We start from the raw sequence: 26,373 nt of genomic DNA, 5'->3' as shown, positions 1-26,373 counted from the left end.
ACATCAAATGACAGCAATCATCTACCATGCAAGCGATGTTGGCAAAATGTCACTATAATTGCAATCAGGAGTGCAGAGTGCATGGGGCGTTGCTTTAGGACACGGTGCAGTTGTTGGAAGTGCTTCCACAGTGTTGGCATGTTTGATATTCTGCTTTCAGCCCATATGCACCTGTTTGCATCACATAGCTATTTATTGAGGATAAATAAATCATTAGATGGATGGATCCGGCATTGAATGAACGATATGCTGCCTAGATAGCGGTTCATCAAAAAATATGCCTCGATCGAGTCCGATTCAGATATTGGGGATTGACTTGGGAGTCGGGACGCCCTTTGAAATATACAGTATGTAACAGGATTTTGAACAAAAAGCCTCAAATCATGAACACGGCATGCCATTTACGTGAAATCTTTCACAGACGTTCCTACTAGGCTGAGGAATATATCCTAGTCCTACCCTTTTCACATTGGCCTGTTATACCAACAGGTAGATTTTAGAAAAACACATTTTTGGAACAAAATGCCTCAAATCATCCAATTGCCATCCAAGGCGTAAGAAGAAATGGCACCCTATTCACGTTGGCCTATTATAGCGCCATCAGGAGGCCACAACCTGACCTGCCCTGGTGGAGACCTGTGCCCAGAGGGGGACTTTATCTAGATTATTTGGTTACAGTTCCATTATTTGGTTACAGTTCCTGTCGAGCATGTTTTTTTTGTGCAAAATGAAAAGGTATGATAATCATATAATATAGCAGGCAACGTCTTTTGTCTTTTTGATTTAATATTTATAATAGGGGAGCTTATAGGCAGCTCCTGCTGCTTAATTGATTTGACCCAGGTCACCGCAAACAGACTGGCATGATGTAATTAGTTTGGTAGCACAGCTGTGTAAAATTGCAATATTATAAACGTTTTTAAAGGCTGTCATATACTCTTAATATATTCTTTCAAATGAGGTTTGGCCTTATAGATGTAATACATGTGCTGAGTTTTTTAATGAATACATTTTCAACCAGTTTAAAACCAGAAAAAGTGAAATCAACTGCTGGGTGGTTATAATTTCATGGTGAGCGGCCACCTGCGATCTGCAAGCTCACAACGAGCTGTACGACGGAACACTTGGACCTTGTATATACACGGAATGACAAACATTTCACAGAAATTGACAGAATATATACCACTTTGAATTAAATCAATCGGTTGTGCATAGGCTGAGTATAGCACGAATGACTACACAGTACATTTATGTTTGGGATGTGGAGGACTTTGGTGTTCCGCTGTTGTGCGGTGGTGAGGCCACGTGAGTGGCGCGCAGAAAATAGGAGATCTGCAAACTCAACACGCTTTGTGTATATATATATTAATGAGGCTGACTATAGGGGGCGTTTATATGGACGAGGGCGGTTATTTGGACGAGGCGGTTATAATACGCAAAATGGTGTCAGAACCTGGGCTGTTATTAGGTAGTGGGAGGCTATTTGAGTAAGGGTTGTTATTTGGAAATATACGGTAACTGTCTGATAAGTTTCAATATTTGTGAAATATTATCTCCAGTGATAGGTATATTGCAAATAAGTAAATAATTCACTTACTTTACATTTTTACATGGGTAGAAGTTTGAGATAAATTGCGAGTCCAAAACATAATACAACGCTCCATTCCATATCTGAGCAACCTACCGTGGCTAGCTACCTATAAAGCCACTGGCCGCTTGGGCTAAGCCTTTTTTATTATTATTAATAAAGAAGATCAACATTGCATGTCAATGTTCAGCTTGTTTGTTGACTTTTCGCTGACGACGAGAAAACCCTCTCAGTTCGTCTGGTAAACATAGATAGCACATAGCTGTGCCATTATGGGGAGACGGAGGACTCAAGAATGCGGCAGCTGTAAACTTTCTCCAGGCCAATAATGGATTTAATTAATAAGTGTCTCCATTGTCTCCACTTCATTTATACGCCAATACGGTCGACATGTTTGTCTCGCTGTCACTCTTTTTTAGTTTTGACAACCGCAGAGCTACCGTTGTGCAGAGCCAGAAGTACGACAAAGAACTTGTCATTGCCATTGAGGGGGCAGAAAACGGCGCTCGGAGTGTGACAAGCTGGAGTTTGAAATACATTGTTTTCAACGCGGGCGCAATTTTAGGCATGTGTGCAACACAACACGACAACTGTTCTAAAGTATTGTACAATGACAACTACAGTCTCTGTAATGTTAATGTTGCACTGTTACTATTTAAGATCAGAACACGCATTTATTATTATGCAAATTAACCGTAAGGCCGATAAGAATATTGGGATATTTCTTAACGGTCGGCTAAACGGCTATCCGGTTACACGTTGACATCCACTAATAGCAATGTCTTATCCATGCACACCGTTGGCTGTTGACATAGACTCTGCTTTTCCTCCATGAGCTCCAGTCATTTTCAGTTAAATAAAACATGGTTTCAAAGGTCTCAGCACTAGCGACCTTGTTGTAAGTGGAAAGTGGAAAGCTCATGCTGACAGGCCGGTTACAGACCTCAACGGCAATATACCATGCACAGTCCAACCCATGTGTAGGCCTATGCAAACAATGTTTCACTCTCCGATCAGTATCCTTCATAGTAGGTGCTGCTGCCAATTTATTTTCCTCACTACCTATACATCAGTGGTTCACAAACGTTTTCATAAGGGTCAAGGACCCATAATTTAATATGTATTTGGCCTCATAAGGGTCAAGGACCCATAATTATAATGTATTTGGCCAGGGACACCCATGCACGATTTGTGTTACAAAACGACATTTAATTGAACATGGCAAATCTAAGTTTAAAATGCATTGTGAGGTTGTAGATATAAGCTATTTTCTAATATTAACTCATTTTGTTTAATGCAACCCTGGAACCACCTGTTGTTATTTTCGTTGCATTATGGGTAAATGACTGTATATGCAACACAATGATGTGAGAAGACAGGATGCTTGTTTGGTAATATTGCTTTTGCCTGGCCCTTATCAATGCTGTGTAGAGTAGACTAAAGAAAGACGTAGAATGCAAAGTATGGATTCTCTGATTTATTCTACAGTGATAGTCACAGTTCCTTGGCCATTAGCTGACATCATGTATTCAGAATAACTGTATTCATGGAAGAAGAATTCACACTTAAAATTCTAAATCTTAAAAAGGAAGTGTCCTGATGTGGCTCCCCTGGAAATCACACGATTCAGTCTGAACTGCCCATCGAGGTTCCACTAACTCCAAGCTCTTGATTCTGCAAATCGGAGAGGAATTTGGGGGACAAAGAGATACACCTTGGATAATTCATCACTGCCTGATTATTCTCCAATTTAGACATACTTATTGCGAGTGTACTTAAAATTAGGGGGCCTTGTTGTGTCTGTGTCCTAGTTCCCTGGATGTCGGTGTAAAAGGGCTTGTTTGCTTGCTTGTAGTGGTGGAAACAGTACTCAATTGTTTTACTCAAGTAAAAGTATCAATACTGCAATGTAGAAGTACTCACAAGTAAAACGCTGGAATTCAAAATGTACTTAAAGCACCAAAAGTAGAAAGTACTCACTATGCAGTATATTTTGAAAATGGCAGATCCGCGAGCTCATAATTGCATCGCATCGCCATGCATTGTTTGTGAGCTTGTAGATCGTCTGTTTTCAAATGGCCAAAGTAACTATAGTAACTAAACGTTTTCAAATAAATGTAGTCGAGTAAAAGTACAATATTTGTCACTGATGTACACACTGAGATGTACTGTAGTGGAGTAGAAATAAAAGTAATGGAAATTGGAAATACTCACCCAATGTACAATTACCTCACAAATGTACTACAGTAATGTAAATGTACTTAATTAGTCCACCACTGTCGCTTGGAGTGGTAGTGGTACAGCTATTATTTTGTACAAACATGTCTCCAGAGCACTGATTGCATTATTGTGCTGTGCTTTGATGTGGACAGTTTTAAGTGGTAAAACGTATTTATTTACTGTACAGCACAAACCATTGCAATTATGGCTCAACTTGCAAAACAGCTTGAAACCTGATATATTGTTTCATTCTGAATTGTGTGTTGCATCATGACTGACTATAATATTGTTATGCTCAGTGTTGCCAACTTAGCAGATTTGTCGACATATTTAGCTTCTTCCCAGACCCCACTAGCGAGTCTTTCTGGAGAGAAATCTAGCTACTTTTTCTGGTGAATTGGGGACAAATCGTGTTGACAGTCGCCAGAGATAAAACCCTCCTTTTTCTTAATTTTCCCTCTCTCGGCCTCAAATCCGCTAAGTTGGCAACACTAAAGTGTTCGGGCCAGCTCGGCGCGTCTGGCTTCCCCGGCTCGGTTATGTGCACAGAGCAAGGAAATGGTGTTCTGGGCTGGCTCCATATTTTCGTTGCTGGGGCGCCTAAAAGTCGCTAGGGGGCGGCGCGCGCTTCGCACACGCATATCCCACCCCTAGCGACTTCTAGCTACTTTTCGAGGAGCCACTATAGCTATTTTCGTTACTGGAGAGTTGGCAATGCTGTCTTTCCCCCCCAAAATGTATTTTAGCAAGGTCATTAGGAACACTGAGATTGTTATGGTTGGCTTGAGCAGGTGCCCACGTGCACAGAGACAAGCACATGCGCACAGCAACAGAAACAAGCATATGCACACAACAACGGAAACAAGCATACGCACACAACCAGTACAAGAACGGAGAAGCTGTCCCTTCCGTCTTTTCTTCATTCTGGGGGGGTCCCCAAATAAAAATAAATAAAAAAATAATCGGCCTAACGATGATGTCACTGGTGGACAGGTTCCCGAACCGCCCACAGCCTTCCTATGAGACACAGACTGAGTAGAACAAAATTGTGGTATTTTATCATGAATATTAGTGAGGTTGAAAAGTGGTGCTTTAGTTTAAATTACTCAGCAGGTTCAAAGTGGAAAAGGTTTTCTATGTCAATATTCTAGGACGGCGCATCTCTATTAAACATGACAAGCATGAGTAAGCAGTACTACCCACCTACTCATGCATGTAAAGGCTAGCGGGGGGCTTCTTCTAATGTTTAAAGGGCTGATATATAGTGCTTGATAGAACATCCAGCACACCAGTTTGTAGAGCTCCGAGACGTACTTTATTTTAAGACAACAATTTTGCAACGTTTTGACCGTCTAGGATATAGGTCTTCATCAGGCAAATATTACAATGACAGAAAAAAGAGTAAATATATACAAAAATCATTGATTAATGATCATGCATAAGCAGCATAACACCTGAGAGTGGGAAGGAGCACATGTAGCAACCTAAAGCAATCCCCATGCAGGGCATGTCAGTCCACCCATCGGACAATCAGGGACAATCTTCTCTGTGGAGTGTTATTCTGCCATGACACCTTTTGATTGCAGCGCTGAGCATCACTTTTAGTATGGCGAGTATTCTTCAGCAACGCTGACAGCAGCATGTGCTTTCTGGGAACAAGCAGCTGTTTACTGCCATGCTAATTGCAGCGTTGATGAAAATGAAATCAAGAGCTAGTGGAACGTGTCAAAGCACAAGCGGCTGATTTGTCATGATGGACTGGCTGATGCTGAATAAACAATGAATGTTGAGGCTGATTGATGCTTTAATTCATTCTGACCTGAGATCAGATTCTAAAAATGTCTTCTACATCCTGACAGTTTTCTGGAAAAGCCATGTTTCTATGTCAGTCGTTCTTCGATTTTTCAAAAAATAGCAGACCTACAAGCTCGTAGCGCGCCACTCGGTGGCGTGCTATGAGCTTGTAGATCTGCTAATTTTCAATAGCTAAAGCATAACATAATGCTAAACACCAAAAGGGGTTCCCGCCCAAAATGGGTTCAAGGCTGATTGATGCTTTAATCGGATGTTGAAAAAAGTGTTGACACAGGGTAGCTCTTCTTGAAGTGAACATTGTGGGCCCTGTGTCTTGTCTTGTGTACCTTACCCACCCTGGCCCTTTGGCCTTGTGCCTAAACATTTTAGCCATTTTTGTACTGTTTTGAAAGAAGAAAAAAACGATACGTATTACGTTGTGAGCTAGATCGGTTATTTGAACAATTTTTTAAATGTTTTTCAAAAAATCTATCGATACAGGCAGAAAAGAAAGAAAAAAAAATAGCACTGTCATCATTAATTTAGGAAACCTTTTGTCAGGAAATGAAGAACTTTACCTTGAAAAAGCTTTTAGTGCAATTTAGGAGCCTCTTCATTCTTTCTCGCTTGTTATGTTCTTTGCCTCTCTTAAAAAATGGATGAGTCCATTAGAACACCGTCTGACCCTGGTAAATATTGTAGAATGTGTTACTCATGACTTCGTAAGTAAGTGTTCTTGAGAAAAACGCTGATTGTTTTTGTGTATGCGTATTAGATAAAGGTGCTATTTGAATGTACCATTTACCATTTTGTCTTCGCTCCACTACATTTTCATGGTCGGCTCGCGGTGATGTGCAGAGTATCTGATTTATTGGCCCATTGACTCTCACTCTCCATTTCTGTTTTCCCGGCTAATGTAGCTCTGAAGCCCAAACCTTAGTCACTTTTTGTTTTTAAACCGTTTTGTCCCGACCTGACCCTTTGGTGTGGTTTGGGCTTTTTGACACAATCTGTAGATCTACACAACCTTTTAAAAACCTTACACTAATTCAATTTGCACCCATCACTATAGGCTAGAATGTAATTTTTATGTATTCTGAGTCTACTTAAGGACATCCAAACTATGAAGTAGTTTCTTGTGTGGGAGATCACACTACTGTGTTGTTTCTAGTATATAATGCACATGACCTTTTTATTTTTTATGGAGTGAAAACGGTATAGATGAAATACGGGACTAATATAATATGAGCCAAGTATACAAGCTGTCAAGTCTAGGTTTTACTGTACATCTGAAATATATATATTACATCCATCCATCCATCTTCAACCGCTTATCCGTAGTCTGGTCGCGGGGGCAACAGCTCCACCAGAGTGTTCCAGACTTCCCTCTCCAGAGCAACATTTAGTGATGACTTCCTCCTGGGGGATCCCGAGACGTTCCAAGGCCAGTGAGTCGATGCGTTTCCTCCAACTGCGCCTCGGTCTGCCCCGGGGTCTCCTCCCAGTGGGACGTGCATCAAGGACCTCCCTATAGGGAGACGCCCGAGAGGCATCCTAACCAGATGCCTGAACCACCTAAGATGGCTAAGTTACATAATATACAGTACTCTCTCATTGTCTTCTACCATCTGTAACTATGAGGATGAAGAGTAAAGCTGCGTGATTAAAATAGAAAGCCTTTGTGGTACGTTTTAAAAAATATATTTTTAATCCTTAATCTTGATTGAGTCTCTATACACACAGACCACTCCTCCTGGCAGCAATATGTGTATATCTGTGTGTATACACTATACAGCATATACTGTGTCTTCCAGATGCATTTAAAAATAACCCATTGTCATGCTGGCTCCAACGGTTAATTCTACGGCGGTGTGTCACGCACGCAAAAAGGGCAGATATGCAAGCTCACAACATATTGCAGATGTGACGCATTGTGAGCTTGCACATCTGCTATTTTTGGGTGTGACACTGTCGCAAGTAAGTGATTTTGCTATCATTGCTATGTATATTGTGTTTGTTCAATAACAAGGGTCTCCCCTTCGCTCCAGCTCGTTAGTAACAGAAAATACGGTATTCTCTCTCTCTCTCTCTCAAAAAAGAAAAGCATTAGACATGCATTATGTAAAACATAGAGGTTGAATCAAAGTTCAAGTCCTTGGGGGCTGCAGGGTGGCGCAGTCGGTAGCGCTGTCGCCTCACAGCTAGAAGCTCCTGGGTTCGATTCCTGCTGGGGGCGTGTTCTCTCCTCTGCGTCATCAGTGCCCTTATACCCCGGTGGGGTTGGCAAAAGGGCCCTTCTGTGTGGAGTTTGCATGTTCTCCTCCCTGTGTCCCCTAGGGCAGGGGTTCTCAACGTTGTTTTGCTGCTGGGGACCCCCAGAAATGCCTTGGCCATGTCCCAACAGAAAATATTTATTTTAGGACACAGTACCAAATTTGTACTTATTTGTTTCGTTTCATCCCTTTGTTTACCCTGTGGCATGGGATCTCCTTGACGTGCATAAGTAGGCATTCAACCCATTTTGACCTGAGATCAGATTCTAAAATGGTCTTCTACATCCTGACAGTTTTCTGAAAAAGCTATGTTTCTATGTCAGTCGTTCGATTTTTCAAAAATAGGCTATGAGTTTGTAGATCTGCTATTTTTCAATAGCTAAAGCATAGCATAATGATAACACCAAAAGGGTTTCTCGCCCAGAATGGGATAAGTAGGGATGTCCCGATCGGATCACTTGATCGGAAATCGGGGGGGCGATCGCGTCATCGGAATCGGATCGGGAGCAAAAATGGTGATCCAGGAACATCCCTATAGTGTCAATATTATATCCATATTATGATATTAGACTGCATATCGTCTGTGATTTTAAATACTGATATAAGTGTTCTACACAAATATAAATATCGGGATTGTGAAAAATTGCTATTGGCAGATACTCAAAATCAAAAGATGACCGGGACATCCGTACATATAAGTGCCTACTCATTTTCTGTTTTTACTAAAGAGCTGGAGAAATGGGGTAACCCCTGTCACTGAGCAAACATACTAACAATAATTGCTATCGAAAATATAGAATTATATAAGTCTTATTTAACAACAAAACAAGGCCTCAATTTCCAATTGGACAGAACAACACAGTCAGACCTACAGTGATACGTGCTGTGTATACTATTACTGTTACTGTATGTATGTATGTATGCTGCTGCATGGAGTGAGTACACACAATGTTTCCATCAGGGACAAAAGTGCTGTTCTTCAGACTTCATGACCAGAGTAGGGTATAATTAGGAACTGAATGCTGCTTTAAGTCAGAATGTGGTCTGCGAGCATTTCCAAAGGACAACCAGTCTTGTGGTTTGTGGTTTTTATCATCAAATGCAAATTGCACAGTTGAAGAGGAGTGGCAGTGAGTCATAGAGTTTATAATATCCAAGAACCTCATCCGTTAAAACATTCACGTGGTGTAATGTGTCAGACGTGTACTGAAACATATATTCGTGTTTTTTTTTCCAGATAGTGGACAGGGCCATTAAAAACAAGATTCAGCCCGAGTTATAATTTTCTAGATTCTCCCTATTTTCTGAAAGTAAAAAAAAGGGGGGTGGCGGGGGGGGGGGGAGGAAAGTACGAAAAAAAAAAAGCCCCTGGGATCTCATTTTGAACGCAGGCCAACAACAAGGAAGTACGGTAAATGTTAGCCTATGGTGTAAAGAATGGCAAATGACCAAGGCAAGTACATAAAACAAACATACGTCTGTATTCCCCATAATACAGGCGCTTTGCTAGTGACCAGTGTAAATATTATCGGTATATTATTTATCATCCATGTGACGAAGTGTGATCTGGAGAGGAAAGTCTCACTTTGCATGCTCATTTGCCCTCCCAATCTCGTCGGCAGTTAATGGATTTAGTTGACACAGAGGGCTGCATTATTGGATGGCTCTCGAGTGATCTAGGCAAATTAATAAGGCATGTGTTTCCAATCAAAATACTATACCGGGAGTTGTGATCAGAGGCTTTTATGTTGACAGGCAAATCATATCTAAACACTGGACCAGGACACAGAGCGTTTGTGTCAATAGCACGCACAGTTTGGCCCCATTTCCCTCGCATTAAACATTTACTATTTCGTTGCTTGCTTATCCCCAAATGACCCATATTTTGGTCAAGTGAAATTTGCCATGAAATGAAAAGCAGCAACATGTTCTACAAACTGTTCCTGTACTTTGGGGCCATATATTCCACACAGCAAATAGCCTTATATAATGCACCCCCCCCCCCCCCTTTTTGAGTGGTGCAACCACTCCTATACGGAGGTGTGTGTGTGTGTGTGTGTGTGTGTGTGTGTGTGTGTGTGTGTGTGTGTGTGTGTGTGTGTGTGTGTGTGTGTGTGTGTGTGTGTGTGTGTGTGTGTGTGTGTGTGTGTGTGTGTGTGTGTGTGTGTGTGTGTGTGTGTGTGTGTGTGTGTGTGTGTGTGTCTGGCAGGGTCTCTGTGTACAAGCACGAAAATTGCGTTTGGTTGGTTTTCATCACCAAGTGTCACTGTTGTGCAGCCTAACCTACAGCCACACACACACACACACACACACACACACACACAAACATATAAACTGTATGATTTTGGGTGTGACTGTACAGTACAGTACAGCAGGGGTTCCCAACCTTTATATTGTCACGGACCGGATGACAGTTCGCTGCTATAGGCCTATTATTGTTATATATCATTGACCTAAATGGCGTTATATCATTATCAACAATGTATAGTATGATTTATTTAAAAAAGGGTTAGGCTTATGTCTTTTTCATGAATTGCTTTGGACATGTGGAAAACTTAGTTAAACATGAGTGACACATTAGGCATTAGGCCTATAGGTAATACTTTATGGATAACATAATCTTTTCGTTTTGACATGAAATAATAATCCTGTACCGTCACCGTGTAGCGTTTGGTTTCATTAGCGCGATCGTGACAAAATAACAGCTGCTGCGGGGGGGGGGGGGGCTCGCCGGGAACCGGGCCAGAACCCTGGGCTCATAACTGTGGGTCGGGAACTTCCGGGGACGACCTGGGGACTCCCACACGGAGTTGCACCAATCACTTCACACGGGTGTGATTTTTAATCTATCATTTGATCAACATTAACAGCAGCAATAGCAGCTATAAGTGAAACCACATGGGCATGTATACATGTTATGAAGTGTGTTCCTTTAACCATGTGGGAATTAAATGCCAAATATGTTGGTTGTTTTGGTAATAATTATGGACTCTTTCAACGTCACGGCCAAGTGCAATTTTGGTTGAAATAATGGACATTCCTCTTCATTTAGGATCACACAAAATACTTTTTTAGAAGTATACACACATTTCATTTTTTCCCCCCAGTTGTAAATGGTTTGTAGATCTAAACCTACACCTCTGCTAAACACTTCTGGCATCTTTGCGTGCTGTAGATTAATTTGTTTCGGCACACAAATGTGACGCAAATGTAGGGAATGTCATACTGACAAGATTATATTTCTTTACAATTTACAATTTAGGCATTTAGCAGACGCTCTTGGTCCAGAGCGACTTACATTTAACCCATTCTGACCTGAGATCAGATTCTAAAAAATGTCTTCTACATCCTGACAGTTTTCCATTCTGACCTGAGATCAGATTCTAAAAAATGTCTTCTACGTCAGTCGCTCTTCGATTTTTCAAAAATAGCAGACCTACAAGCTCGTAGCGCGCCACTCGGTGGCGCGCTATGAGCTTGTAGATCTGCTATTTTTCAATAGCTAACACCAAAAGGGGTTCCCGCATAAAATGGGTTAAAAGCTGCCGTGGGGTTCAACCATTATATGAAGCTTTATAATATCTATGAAACACAATTTTATGTAGTGGGGGTCCCTGCTTCATCTCTCTCTCTCAGCTAAGGGTGCCTTGAAGAACGTGAAGAGCCCTGGTCCCAGCTATAGATATAGTTACAGACTGACTGCTTGTGTCTGCTTGTGTGGTGTATAGTTTCCACATTCAATACTACTGTATTACTAAAAGGTTGACTGTAACTGACGAGCTATAGAGTGTAATCTGTAATCCACTCTGTGGAATTGACTGTCTACTGCATTTATTGTCATTGTTTTTATTCAGGCTTCTTGGATTAGAAGAAGCTGTTTCAATCATGTGTCTTTGAGTGAGAATCTGTTTTCCCAGCCTCAGCATTTGACTCCACAATTCACTGAAGACATTTCAGGAAATGGTTCTGGTCAACCACAGCTTTCTTACAAAAAAAAAGCGAGTGAGAGAGAGAGAGACAGGGAGAGAGAGAGAGAGAGAGAAAAGGGAGGAGAAAAAAAGCGGTACCATTGTGCAAGCTTGTCCATAATGAGGACTGTTGGTTACAGTATGCGCCGGAAACTTGATGTTTCCACTCAATGTATGCACAGCCTCCAGACTTATGACTCCACACTGTTTTTTTCCCTTTTTTTCCTTTTTTCTCAAAAGAGTCAGAAAAGCAACAACAAGGGACAACATTTGGGAGGTTAATAATATCGCAGATTAATTTCCGTTAATTTAGTAATCAAATATTGGAATAAGAAAAGCGAATGACAATATATTTCCACACAATTTACTAATTTGCACAGCATAATTATTGGCTTGATATAAATGGAATAAACTCAATATTGGTCCCTTCATACATCCTTGAAGAGGGCTTCAGTTTAAGTCATTAACCCACAGTCTCAGAAGACAAATAGGAACGGTGGTTTATTCAAGTCCAGTGTGTATTCCAGGAACCCAGTGATGAAAACACATATTTATATGGTGTGTGTATTTTTCTAATTTTCATATTGGCACAAACTCAAAAGTATTTAACAAAAAGAATACTGTATTTTGAATGAAATGCTGTAGAGAGAGAGAGAGAGAGCGTGAGAGAGAGAGAGAGAGTGCGAGAGAGAGAGAGAGAGAAAAAAAAGAATGTGCATGTTTCTCCCTGTGAGAGTTCTGTTTACTTTCGTGGTTTGGACCGCGGCCAGTGGAGGAGGAATAGTTTTCAAAAATAATCAGGCAGCACACTTATTACCCAGGATGCTCTTCTGAACGTGGTAAATGATACTTCATATCTATGAGATCCATCTGCGCTTTAACCCACTTTGGGTGGGAACCCCTTTTGGTGTTATAGCATCGTGTTGTGCTTTAGCTATTGAAAAATAGCAGATCTACAAGCTTGTATGGTCTGCTATTTTTGGAAAAATCGAAGAACGGGTGACGTAGAAGACATTTTTTTTAATCTGATCTCAGGTCAGAATGGAAAACTGTCAGGATGTAGAAGACATTTTTTAGAATCTGATCTCGGGTCAGAATGGGTTAAATTGGTCCCTGCAGATGAAGGATGCATCTCTGGCTTTTGAGGAAAAGTGAACCCTACAGTACACTAACACTTAGAAAAGAGCTGTTATGAGGATTATAATTAGTGTTTTACCCATTATGCCTGTAGGGTTGTCCCGATCGGATCGGGTGATGTGAAATCGGGGGGGGGGGGGGGGAGATCGCGTCATTTTCAAATGATCGGAATCGGATCGGGAGACAACAAAAACGTGATCTCGGGACCATCCCCAGCGTCAATATTATATCCATGTCATGATATTAGTGGATATTGTCTGTGATTTGGGACATTGTACTATTGTGATATGGCATGAACGTGTTCTATAAGAATATAAATATCGGGGGAAATTGGTATCGGCAGATGCTCAGAATCAATGATCGTAATGGGATCGGGAGCAATGCCAATGCCATTGTTTGTAGTGTTGCACTAAATGTAGATGCAGATCAACCACATGTACACACATACTGTACATACAGTAGTCCATCTGGGTGCATGTGGAACGTGCTGCTGCTCACCAGTGTTGTTTTTGGCAGCAAATCTTGATTTTAGTTTTTTGTCTCTTGAATAGTTTTCACTTCGTTTTAGTCACATTTTAGCCACTCGGAATGTTTTAGTGTTTTAGTCTAGTTTTGGTTGACTAAATGTCTTTAGATTTTAGTCGACTAACTCTACAGTTGATTTAGTCGACTGAAATGTATTTGGGCGGGCCTTGATGCCGTCAAAATGACTGATATTACACTTACACATATTACACAAAATAGAATAATGATCATAAAGATTATGAATAATGTTATTGTGGTATGGTAATGGTATGGTATATTTCCCACTGTGGTGGGGAAAAGTACTCAAATGTTTTACTTAAGTAAAAGTAGCAATACGACTCCTTTACAAGTAAAAGTCCGGAAAAAGCATTGGCATCGAAATGTACTTATACCAAATGTAAAAGTACTAATTATGCAGAATGTCTCATTTCAAGTTTTCAAGTGTATTCAATTTCTTTTGAAAATAGCAGATCTACAAGCTCACAATGTGTCGCGTCACGACGCATTGTGAGCTTGTAGATCGGCTATTTTCAAATGGCCCATACATAGGGCTGAAGTGGTTACTGTAGGTTTTCTAAGAAGAATCAATGGAGTAAAAGTACAATATTTGCCAATGTAGTGGAGTAAAAGTAAAACAATTACTGAAAGTGTTACATACTCAAGTAAAGTACAAATACAAAATGTCAAAATAGTCTAGTCCCCGATTATAATAGGCCTACGACCCCGTTATTTAGGATGTTTCCATTGGAAAAAACACATTATATATATTCAGGCCAATAGGGGTAGTTACTTCAGACCACTAATAATGATGATGATGATTGTGTTGCTGACGATGATGCCACCTTTACTTTCCTCTGTTTAGTGTTTACTGGCTGCCCATTGGTCACGAATTTAGTTCGAGAAACAGAGGTGAGGGATTTAGATGAAAATGGTCTCCGCTCCACTGGAGCTGGTCAGTGGAATATTCTATATTGGCGTGAGTTCTACAGTAAACGGGTTGTATCTATCCTTGTTCGCCTGTGGGGGCGAAATGTTGTTCCATCTGTGGTTGTTTACCGTGCAAAGCCCATAAACGTCTTCCCTCTGTAACCTCATTCAGCTCTCAAACTGGACATCCTTATTTCAAGCCTGAAAGTAGTGAAAATATTGATGGATCGAGGTATTATGGTTGAGGGCACAGCGAAAAACCCTCACGCCGGCCCTGGTATTTACGCTTTAATTTTAAGCGACAGGAAATTATAGCCTATAGCACCGTAGACAATGTATACACATCTAAATCCCCCCAAATGACTACCTGTCATATGGGCCATTCTAAATGCACTTTCAGCCGTAGAGTTTGTGTGTTTAAATTGTGTGAGCCAACGAGTCTGTCTCGACTATACATAAAGGAGGAGCCAAGCGAGTTTGTTTCTTTCTTAATTCCTGCCGAGAACCCTACTCCCGTCTCCCCCCCCCTTAGACTTGGAGGACAAATAGGCCTAACTATATATACAAATGTTGCTAAAGACCGATATTTGAAATTAATACAGACCCTAATGGGTTATATATTAAAAACATGCATTGGCAGTTAATCACCGGTCTACGCGAAACTCTTTGAAACTGTAGGCCTGCTGGAGGACATTTTTCATCCATGTCCTCTTCAAAAATAGACCAATAGGATTTGTGTTAAATACCAGTGAAGTTTCCCTTTAATAACAAGCTGTATACACCAGACAGTCGCAGAGCACTCATTTTTAATTTCCCTGCGTCTTAAATAATTAACAAACGTGTCAACATGCCAGCTTGTCTCCCTGATTAGGTAACTTTATGTAATGAACATATGCATTTGTGTCCAGAGAAACAGATAATTATGCATGGAATTTATATTGTGAGCAAAAGTATAAGAGCAAAATGCAGGAACAGTAAAAATAGACCAAAATGGAATCAGAGTCAGCCCCTTTTGCGTGAAATAAAATGCCTGCTTTCAATAGTATCCCATGTCTAACATGAACCAGGTGTACTCGATTGTTTAAGCAAATAAATGCACAGCGCATGAATGGAATTCTTGTGATATTGATTATCCACAGTCGTGGTGATCGCAATCGTTGCATTTTACGTTACGGCCACTGGCCGTAAGAAGAAAAGTCGAAAGGACAATGGAGAAACTCCTTCTTCGTTAATCTCTCTACAGAATGCTTGACTCGCGACATTGGCTTTTCATTTATTTAGAGAGCTACAGTGTGAGCCATACAGACGTCTCCTGTCACCCCCTATTGCCAAGGATGATTCTTGTCATTTTCAATGCAGTCATATTTGTTACTGACTCAAAGTGATCCCAAGGCAAACAGTACGCCAGCCAAAGCGAACTATTAGAGGGGAAAATGTTTCCCTGAATGGAAAACCACACCTGAGCTATTATGGTGCTCTCTCTCAAACACAACGTTCAAAAGCTTTTTTTTTTCTTTTTCTTTTTTAAATCACAAGGTGTAAGAAGGGAAAAATGTCAGTTTAAAATGTATTTTTCTCCACTACGACGATGTCACATCCGATTAGTGACTATAAGGGATTGTGACCACATAGTGGGGCATATCACAGCAATACCAACTGGAACAATAAACACTTTCACAGCAAGTGAAACTGAAACTGGCAAAAAAAAGAAAACGGCAAACTCTTTGTATATCTCTGTGATTTATGTGTGGTTAAGACATGAATTAACATAATAGTAAATCAGTGCATACCCAGTCTATGATAATCTGTGTATATTTGTACTTTATTTTTTATTTATGTATATTTACATAAATTATCTTAATATTGTCTGCGTTGCTTTGACACAGGAAAACAAAATGCCATGTCTGTTCCAGACAAACAGACTTTCAACCATGAAAAAACGTATCTTTGCCAAGCAAACATGGTCATAAATTAGGCACAACAAGCAGACCGCCCTGTTGAATTGAGGCGATACTTTTAACACGTTATTTGCTTCATTTCTTTGTTCTTCTTGTTCTCAATTATTTCATGCCGAAATCTCCATTAATGGAGAACAGCAAATCCAACGTACTGTACGGCAGATGTGTTTGGCCGTGGATCAGAAATTATCTTGTGCCAGCCAGGCACCTCCATGAAAGATTTGTGATTTGCTTTTCAAAAATGATCATATTAAGATTTTTTCAATGGCTAAAGCCATAACATAATGCTAACACCAAAAGGGGTTCCGGCCCAAAATGGGTTTTAAAGCCAAATGTGTGACAGGGAATTTGTCATGGCTGCATCCATGCATTGCACACACACTATACTATACCACCCACTGCTATAGTAGCTGGTGGTGATGTAGAGATTGAGCAAAGAAAATAATATCAATCTAATGGTGCATTTGCATGCTCAGCTGGTTAATGCCAGGAGTCCAGGACATTATGCTTTGGCCCTGACGGCGTCATACTGTGAGGATGATGTTTATGCTAGCTGTGTCCTGTCCTACAATTATCAGAACGGACGGATGGATCCGATGGAGAGAAATGCCATGTTGTTTAAAAGGAAATGATTGATGAAAATGATTTGCTTTCGCAGCGTGGCTTTTTCTCAGAACTCACCCGTGGCAAATTCATGTTCGCGCAAGTGCTAACTTATAACGTGTACACTTGAGCATTCCCACCACCACCACTGATTGCATGTCCCCTCTTTTCCTTTTCCACGCAGGTGTACGCAGATGACGTTCTCACAAAAGAGGAGCAGATCGGCCTGTTGTTCAAAGCTAAGCGGAACTGCGAGGGGAACATCAAGGCGAAGCAGAGGCTTCCTGGTGAGCAGAACTGTCTCTCGTTTGATTTCATATTGATTCCAACCTATTCTGGGCGGGAACCCCTTTTGGTGTCAGCATTATGTTATGCTTTAGCTATTGGAAAAATAGCAGATCTACAAGCTCATAGCGCGCCACCGAGTGGCACGCTACGAGCTTGTAGGTCTGCTATTTTAGAAAAATCGAAGAACGACTGACATAGAAACATGGCTTTTTCAGAAAACTGTCAGGATGTGGAAGACATTATTAGAATCTGATCTCAGGTCAGAATGGGCTAAGCGCATGCCCGTCAGTTTTCATTCCATTGCACGGACAGCTGTGCTCGTTAAGCAGTATCGGTTCGTTGGCTCATGTTTCCTAGAAGGTGATGATGTTGTCATGGATGTCACACGGGTGACACATAGGCTCAATTACCATGTTGACGCCTGGCATACGAAGCGGCAGATTAATCCCTTTAGACGTGAGGACGATTCTATAAAAAATGCCTTTCTAAATCCTGGCAGTTTTCTCTGAAAAACCCTATGTTTCAATGTCAGTGGTTCTCACAGGGTTAAAACCCTATGTTTCTATGTCAGTGGTTCTCACAGGGTTAAAACCCTATGTTTCAATGTCAGTGGTTCTCACAGGGTTAAAACCCTATGTTTCTATGTCAGTGGTTCTCAAACATTTTCATGTCAAGGACCCACCAAAAATATATGTAATTGGCCGCCGGCCGCCTTCTGAAAATATGTAGTTCCAGGGACCTCCCCAGAAGCAAAGATTTGAGTTAAAAAACGTTCACTGTGAAAGTGTGAAAGAATATTATTCAAACATTTGGGCCACATTTTCACGATTTTTCAAAAATAGCAGACCTACAAGCTCATGAGCTTGTAGATCTGCTACTTTTCTAATAGCTAAATTATAACATAATGTTTAAAACACCAAAAGGGGTTCCCGCCCAGGCGCCCAACATGGGTTAAAAGTGTATGACAGCAGGTGGGTAATCAATGTATTCAAAACAAGGTACTACTGGGGTAGCAGCATTGATTAGCCCTTTAAAGACCTGAGGACCAGATTCTACTAATGTCTTCTAAATCGTGAGAGTTTCCTGAAAAACCTACAGTATGTTTTTATGTCAGTGGTTCTCAAACCTTTTCATGTCAAGGAGCCCCAAAATGACATGTATTCAGCCCCCCCCCCCCCCCCCCTCCCATCTGAAAATAGGTTGGACCCCCCCAGAAGCAAAGATTTGAGTTAAATTGTTCCCTGTGGAAGAATATATATTCAAAGATTCGTGCCACGATTTTTTAAAAATAGCAATCGATATGAGCTTGTAGATTTGCTATTCTTCAACGGCTAAAGTTTCAAATAACGGTTAAAGTGAATTAAAAGCTATAGTGTGACACAGACGCATCCTCAGGTCTGAATGGGTTAATCACCACTATGGCTGTGAAAAGGATGATCATTTTGCATATCTGTTGTTGACATTTCAATGGAATGGCGGTGGATATTCAGCCCTCGGACAACATTGTTAGAAATGAAACGCTATTAAACCCGCTGGGCACTCTGAATGCCTTCCCCATTACGCTTTTATTCCCCACACATTCTCCCAGATACAACAATAGATGCCAACAATAGGATCGCAAAATTTAAAAGTTTGAGAACCCCCCTGGTATTGATCACGAAGGGAATGATAGCTGAATGTCGCCACCTTCAATCAAATACCTTGGCAACTAGTCAATTTGGACTCCGTTATCAATCCAGTAGCTTCGGGGACGCAATTTATATATATATATATATATATATATACTCTTGTGAAGTGAGGGTCGCTCTTATCAGAATACATCATCATACATCACATTCCGTGCTCAACCAATCAAATAATCACACATGTCATTCCGTCCCAATCACTTTTGGCGTCTTCACTTTCTGCCCTCACTTTTGTCTTCAATAATGTACTTTGCTCAGCCAATCAAATCATCGCTATGGGATCAGCCGATGTTTGTGTTCACACAGATCCACAAAGCTGGGCATAGGGGTGGAAAAAATCACACCTGTGTGAAGTGAGGGGCGCTCTTATCATCAGACATCATCATCATCGTCTCATACTGGCCAACCAGAATGCCTGTTGCCTGTTGACACAAATCTACGTCATGTTAGGCGGACATTTGACCTAATTTCTCCTTTCATTGTCGATGGCAAATATGAGACGTGTGGGGACAAGATGACGTTAAATTTCCCTTCATTGTCAATGGCATTTAATGTTTGTGTTGTGGACATTTTGTGGGCACAAAAGCTGTATATAGGAGGCCCTCGAAAAGAAATAAAGAAAATAAAAACACAGGTCTCCACCAGGCCAGCAGGTCAGGTTGTGGCCTCCTGGTGGCGCTATAACAGGCCAATGTGAAAAGGGTGGGATGTATTCCTCCGCCTATGTAGGAAAGTCTGTGAAAGATTTCACGTAAATTGCACGCTGTGTTCAATTTACCTAAATGAGGAGGAGGGGGTTCAGCACAGATGGCTGAACCAATAGGATGCCCCGGCTGATTTTGCCGGAAAGTTTGACTCCGCCCCTCTAGAGCAAAAATCACACCTCCTGGGACAGGACTACTAAAATGTATGCTAATCAGTAGGGCCGGGCCGGGCCTCGGGGCTCCATGAAAAGAATATATATTGATTATTTTATAATAATAAAAATTGTAGTTCTGTTCTGTTATTTAATCTAATATGAAGATGGTGCTGACTGGCATTTCACTTTAAGACTGTAGAGTTCTCAAATTCTGCCCAACCCGACGTATTAGGGCCGGGCTAAAAAATCTATGCTAATTAGTCTGGCCGGGGGGCCTCTATAGCCTGATCAGTTATAGGGCCGGCCGGGGCCTTCATTTCCAGGCCCGTTCGTTGAGAACTCTACTATGAATCCAGTTGGAATGTCATTTGATATTCTTGTGTTGAGGAATGTGGTTGTGTTTTTCCCCCGGTCCTCCTTGTGGCTTTGCGAGTGATGTTATGAGTGATGCGTGTCCAGGGGGGTATTTGTATACTTATGGGTGTCCAAACAGCGTCAGTTTCCATCCATCTCATTGTGGTTACTGACATTTTCCTGCCGTTGTTTGAATTCCTACATCCCAGACCCATGGTATTATTTTCTCTTTATAACCCCAGTGCCGTGCGGTTTCATTAAATTGGATTCTTTAGACTCTCTCAAACGATACCCCCTCCGGTAAATGAAACACATAATTAAAGATGTTTATTTTCACGCTAAGAACACAAAGGCCTTTTGTTGATAGCTTATAGCTGCTAGTGCAGTTATGCCGCTTCATATTGCGTTTCCTCCTTTCCGACAAAATGTCCACAGATCTGTGGTTTGTATTTTGAAAATGTGCCATTTGAAACTGTCGGCATCAAAAGGCAAGTTTGTATAAGCGGCTTTGGTGTTTTAAATGTAAAGGGGAAAAGAACATGTGTTGCTTCTCACAGTGTATTGATCAGAACGGCCATGAACGTTAACACAGTGCAGAACACTCGTACATATTTAACCCATTTTGGGGCGGGAACCCCTTTTGGTGTTAGCATTACGTTATGCTTTAGCTATTGAAAAATAGCAGATCTACAAGCTCATAGCGCGCTACGAGCTTGTAGGTCTGCTATTTTTGAAAAATCGAAGAACGACTGACATAGAAACATAGCTTTTTCAGAAAACTGTCAGGATGTAGAAGACATTTATAGAATCTGATCTCAGGTCAGAATGGGATATATATACACCAGGCCCTAAAAGAGTCGATGGTCCTCCTCTGTCCTCCATCAGATCTAATGCAGTCTGACATGTCATGCACGGCAGGCATGCAGACAGTGCACTTTTCCAGGCACCTGTAGGCCTAATTCCTAGAGGAAAGTGTCATCGTGGACGGTTTTTAATTTCAATTATCAAGATTTAGAAAAATGCACCTCAGATTCTTTTCCCAGATTGTTTTCCCAAAATTAGGGTCTGAAAAAAAGTTTGGCAGAATGAATGAATTTAATAATCAAATAATCAAATAATTTATAAGAAGAAAAACAACAACAAAAAAGTGTTGTAACCTGCCGTTTTTTCTACTTTCTAATTATTTGTTTGGCCCAAAACATTGTGTTTATTGTCATGATTTGTCACGACAAAAGTTGGCTTTGTCCGCGGCGTAAACATCTTTAAATAAATACTTTCTGAAAAGTCTATGAGGAAAATTAATTGAGATTTCTTTTCTGGGTCTCTCGAGGGGGCAGGACTGCGACGCTCTATAGGAGCTGGCCTGTTCTGACATCACTCCAACACCCCACATTTGGGCATCCTTGACACCAAACTCCATAAAGGGACACAGAGAGACGTATACAGAAATCTCCATATATATATATATGCGCATAAAAGGGACACAGACAGATGGGTGCAACGGGTACTCTCAATCAGAGACAGAGTCGCACGGGTCTTGCGTTATGGGGTAAACAGCAACACATGCACATTGTACACACACAAAGGCGCACACACACAAAACGCAGGTAGCGCCCACCACCACCACCACCACCACACGGTAACAATGGCAAATGCAGATGGCAGCGACAGCGGGAGCTTTTCAGCTTGGAAATAAAAACATTATTTAGAGTTTTTGCAGATAAAGGATGCTTGAAATGTCAATGCCAATTGCTGCGGAGGACTGCCCTTATTTTCCAGACCACGAATGCAGCATTTACTATAGTGAAAAGAAATGCAAAGGCCTCTCCTTTCCTTCCATGCCATTGCCGGAAAGGCTATCGGGAGAATGGCTTTTTTTCCCCCCGAAATCTCCTGAACTTGAACACGGTATTTTATTTTGCGTTGAACAAATTTGTTTAGTCGCACACCCGCATCTCCACTAGCGAAAAAGAGTGCTGGGTTGCGCCCCGAAAATAGCTGATCTACAAGCTCTCGCGTTGTGAGCTTGTAGATCTGCTATTTTTGTCCAAAAGTGCACTCTCTGCAGGTGCCTGCTCTACATCATCAAGATTGCTTGTATGGCAATATTGCTAGATGAATGTTTCTGTGTGATGTGATTTTTTTAGTTACTGTGAGTCACAACTGCTTCCACTGCTGAATCTATACAGTATATCGTTGCTGTCGGGCAGAAACCGTGTATCTCCATATTTCAATTATTATTTTCATTATTATTATTATTTGGTTGCATTATTTAAATGCCCTACTACATGCTTACAGTGTCACACAAGGGTAGCAAAACTAGGCGACCTACAAGCTCACAACACGCGATGCAACGCATTATGGGCCTGACAAAAATGTATAATAGGTTTTTGAAAAGTATTACAAGAGCTTGTGACTAAATAACTACATTGTATCCATTGGAGAGACACAGGTTCCTTTTTTCCCCCATTTCCTGAATATTTATAGTTTTTGACACACACGGCTTCCACCCAACACGTGACCATGTACCTGAAAATGCCTGCACGCTCACTCTGAACTTTTTATCTGGTGGCTGTTTTCCGACCCCTTTTGGAAGGTTGCACACGTCTTTCCAATCATAGCCGAGTCGAAGAAATTAGGCTAAAGCATAGTACCTCGACAGAGAAGTAGAGTCCCCGATGTGCTTTTATGCCTGATAAAGCATGTAAGGGGCTTATTTAGTTGTGCTTGATTTGAATTATTCATTTATTTAACCATTTGTTGATGGGTTTTAAGTTTAATTCACTGCACAAGACTTCAGACGAGTCGGTCTCATGTGGCTGTTGGTCCATCATTCAATAAAATGGTTCACTGACATGTTAGTCTTCCTCTCAGTCTCAGGCCCAGATCTCATATTAAGCTCAACCTCAATATAATTGTATTTTATTTTATTTATTTAGAAGTCACCTTTACAAGAAAAAAACCAATGCATGCGTGCTTTTCACAGTAGAAGAGGAGATAACAAGGCTTATAATATGCGATCTACAAGCTTACAACATGTGCTATACAGATCAATCTATTGTGACTGTGGTCGTTTTTTTCTTTTCATATGTATAATGTTTTCCTTCTTTTTGTAGCTTTAATGGATTTCTCCAAGAATAATCTAGTTTTATTTGGAAGCTGATTCACTTTGGTCTCAGTGTTGTGGTAAGACCTTGAATCAGTGCTGAGTCAGACTCGGAGAATAGCAACAGGGATGCATTTTTGAGGACTCTGGCTTTCTGGTCCTGTTTATCTTGCCTACTGTATGTCTTGCTTGACCATCCTTGGCTTTTTTTCTCCCCCCTCTCCACTATAAGCCAGTGGTTGGCTGAACTATTATTAGAGATGTGGAGTGATGACTATTTTAGATTGTTTGCACTGTGTGGTGTTGTAGAATTAACAGTAATGAATTGATCTTTTGCTACTCAGGTTATTTTGAAGGTGGATTTGGTCCAACCTCATTCAAGGCCAAACTCCAGGCTTGCTTTGCGATGCGAAGCCTTTTTACGGTGAAGTCCCCATCTGTTTGTTTTTATTTCTCATTTGTGCTTTAAATACACAAGAGTCTCCGTTACATGACTGAGACAAGGTTTTCATTGAGGGAAACACTGAGGTTTGCCTGGGGAGGACAGTGGAGGGATGTGGGTTCAAGGCCCCAGACCTTTGCTGTGTGAAAATAGCTCAGCATTCAAACTTGTGGCCTTGGCATAGAATAACATCACCAGTCATTATATTTAAAAAAAAAGGTTGCATATATCAGGACTCTTTGCGATATGTGTTTTGACATCTACAGGCCTGAATCAAATGAGTAGAGGGGGAGAAAAGAAAACGCTATTAAAAACCTCAATTACATCACCAATACCAAAGTCCCCCATACTCACGTTTATATTTAAATCATGGCCATGGAATTTATAGGAAATTATATGTGTGTGTGTGTGTGTGTGTGTGTGTGTGTGTGTGTGTGTGTGTTCGCAGTTTAATTTAAGCCTGTTGGTAGGTGGTCCTATGGTAATAAAACCTATGGCCAAAGCTTAGGGCCATTTCGCCTTTTACTCCCAGGATGTGTGGTCAGTGTGATTTTGAAAAGTAGACGCTGTTTTTTTTTCTCCCGCCAAAGGTCCTTCAGAGTCAGTCAACTGCACTTTAATTATGTGTTCCAAGTGACAGGCCGTTTTGAAGGCAAATAAAAAGCCATGTCGTCATTTACTTCAGATGTTTCTTTGTAACTTTGATTACAGGAATGAGAAAATAATAGATCTTACAGCAAAGGGAGCATAGTTTTAGCTTTAGCTTTAACTGCTTATTAGTGGTCAGAGTGGGGCAGATGTTTTCAATAATAGAAAATAAATGCCAAGCCAAAAGTGTGGAGTTTTGCCAGGAATCTGTGGCGGAGAAGGGACTTTGGTTCCACTATCGGAGGACTGGTGGTTCTTTGGTTGAGCTGACAATTACGGGCCTTTCTGCTACAGTATGAAGCAGCCTTTTCTTGGGTTTTTTTTTTCTTTTTTTCTTTGAACCTGTAGTATAGTTGTCTTACATGGCACATGCAGACATTCAACATAAAAATGTGTTGACCGAAGACTTATAAACTTTAGGCTACTGTAGTCTGCAAAATAAAAAATTGCCAAAAGGGCTATCACCATTTTTAGTATCCATGATGCAATGCTGCATTACAATACAAGGATGTTTTAAAATACAGACTCAAATTTCAGCAAATTTCAACATCATGGGGCCACAATCTGAATTCAAAGATTTTCCTAGAAGCTTTGTCATTGGTAAAAAAATAAAAACCCTGCTTAAATGAAAGGAAGTAGACCGGCAAATCGACCAATGACAAAGCTTCTAGGAAAATCTTTGAATGCAATGTAGATTGCGGCCAGTGTCACAGAGACAAAACATTTTCATGTCATTAACATTTTGAGAAATACTGAATAAATATTGTTTATAGCAGCTTTAAAGGAGAATTCCGGACAAGACTTTTTCAAAAAAGAATTACCTTGAAGGGCCTATAACATAAAATTCTACTTTCTTTTTGGCTCCCCTATGTATTTTCTATCCCCACAAATACGCAATTTTGAACAATCAAGCTTTCTCATGGGACTTTTATGAAAATTGCTGATTTGGTCATATTTGTGATGTCATCAGTATATCACCCTAGTTTGTATTATGCCCCCCCCCCCCTCTTCAGTCTTCAGTTCCAAATGTGCATTTCCACTTTGTTTACCAGCTGACATGGGTCTGGGTTTATCTAGCATCCGTATTTTAATGACTCAAAGATTAAATAAATTGCATATCAGCGCCCCACCACCTCAGGGCATTGTGGTACTGCAGCTAAAACAGCTTCAGAAGCCAGAAAGAAATGCCATGATGGACTGGTTATATCAGAGTGGTGATTGGGGCTCAAACATTTGTTTTGATTAGATGCCATAACAGTGGTTCATAACTTCATATAGACAAAACAGGAAAGGGCGCACACCAGTGTTGGTGAGGTGCTGGCCTAAGGCAGTAAATAAGTAAAAATTAGAAAAAGGCAGCACACTCGTAGCCACAATGCTGTATATTTATTGACAAGAATCCAACGTTTCGACCGAAACCTCCTAGGAAAGGAGGTTTCTTCAGGAAACCTCCTAGGTCGAAACGTTGGATTCTTGTCAATAAATATACAATCCAACGTTTCGACCTATAGGAGGTCTTCTTCAGGGAATGAAGAAACCTCCTAGGTCGAACCGTTGGATTCTTGTCAATTAATATACACTATACAGCATCGTGGCTACGAGTGTGCGGCCTTTTTCTCATTTTTACTCATAACTTCATGTACACATTGATTAAAAAAAGGCTAGTACGGAACTCTCCTTGAATACAGTGCTTTGAGGAAACAAACAAACATCTCTCTGAGTCTCTACACATGACTCCGAACAGTACGCTGTTAATAAGCATTGTCTTCTTGATTAGGTATGGAATCCTGGAAATAAGATCCATATTGAAACCAATTTCCTGTGACAGGAAAAAAAACCCAAAGAAAACAATATGGCTTTAAGAACAATGTAACATTATACACAAATGCTGTGCTGTGAATGCTAAGGGGTGATCATACGCTTCCAATTCTGTCCATGCACCTCCAGTACGGGCCATTATAAACGCACTTGTTCAGTTTGCCATTGCTAAGTGCGGGG

The 26,373-nt window shown here is 40.8% G+C and overlaps 1 protein-coding gene across 2 annotated transcripts in view; it reads left to right on the top strand.

Annotated features, from left to right (window-relative positions):
- The window catches only part of pth1r (parathyroid hormone 1 receptor), a 66,708-nt gene that overhangs the window by 13,069 nt on the left and 27,266 nt on the right, over nt 1-26,373 (top strand). For both annotated transcript variants that reach the window (XM_080777565.1, XM_080777564.1), the window contains exon 2: nt 17,178-17,280. In XM_080777565.1, the coding sequence (XP_080633691.1) occupies nt 17,178-17,280 (103 nt within the window). The remainder of the gene's footprint in view (nt 1-17,177; nt 17,281-26,373) is intronic.

This window comes from Protomyctophum bolini (genome assembly GCF_963924005.1).
Source record: "Protomyctophum bolini genome assembly, chromosome: 12".
Taxonomy (NCBI): Eukaryota; Metazoa; Chordata; class Actinopteri; order Myctophiformes; family Myctophidae; genus Protomyctophum; species Protomyctophum bolini.
This window is presented reverse-complemented; position numbering and strand designations above follow the sequence as displayed.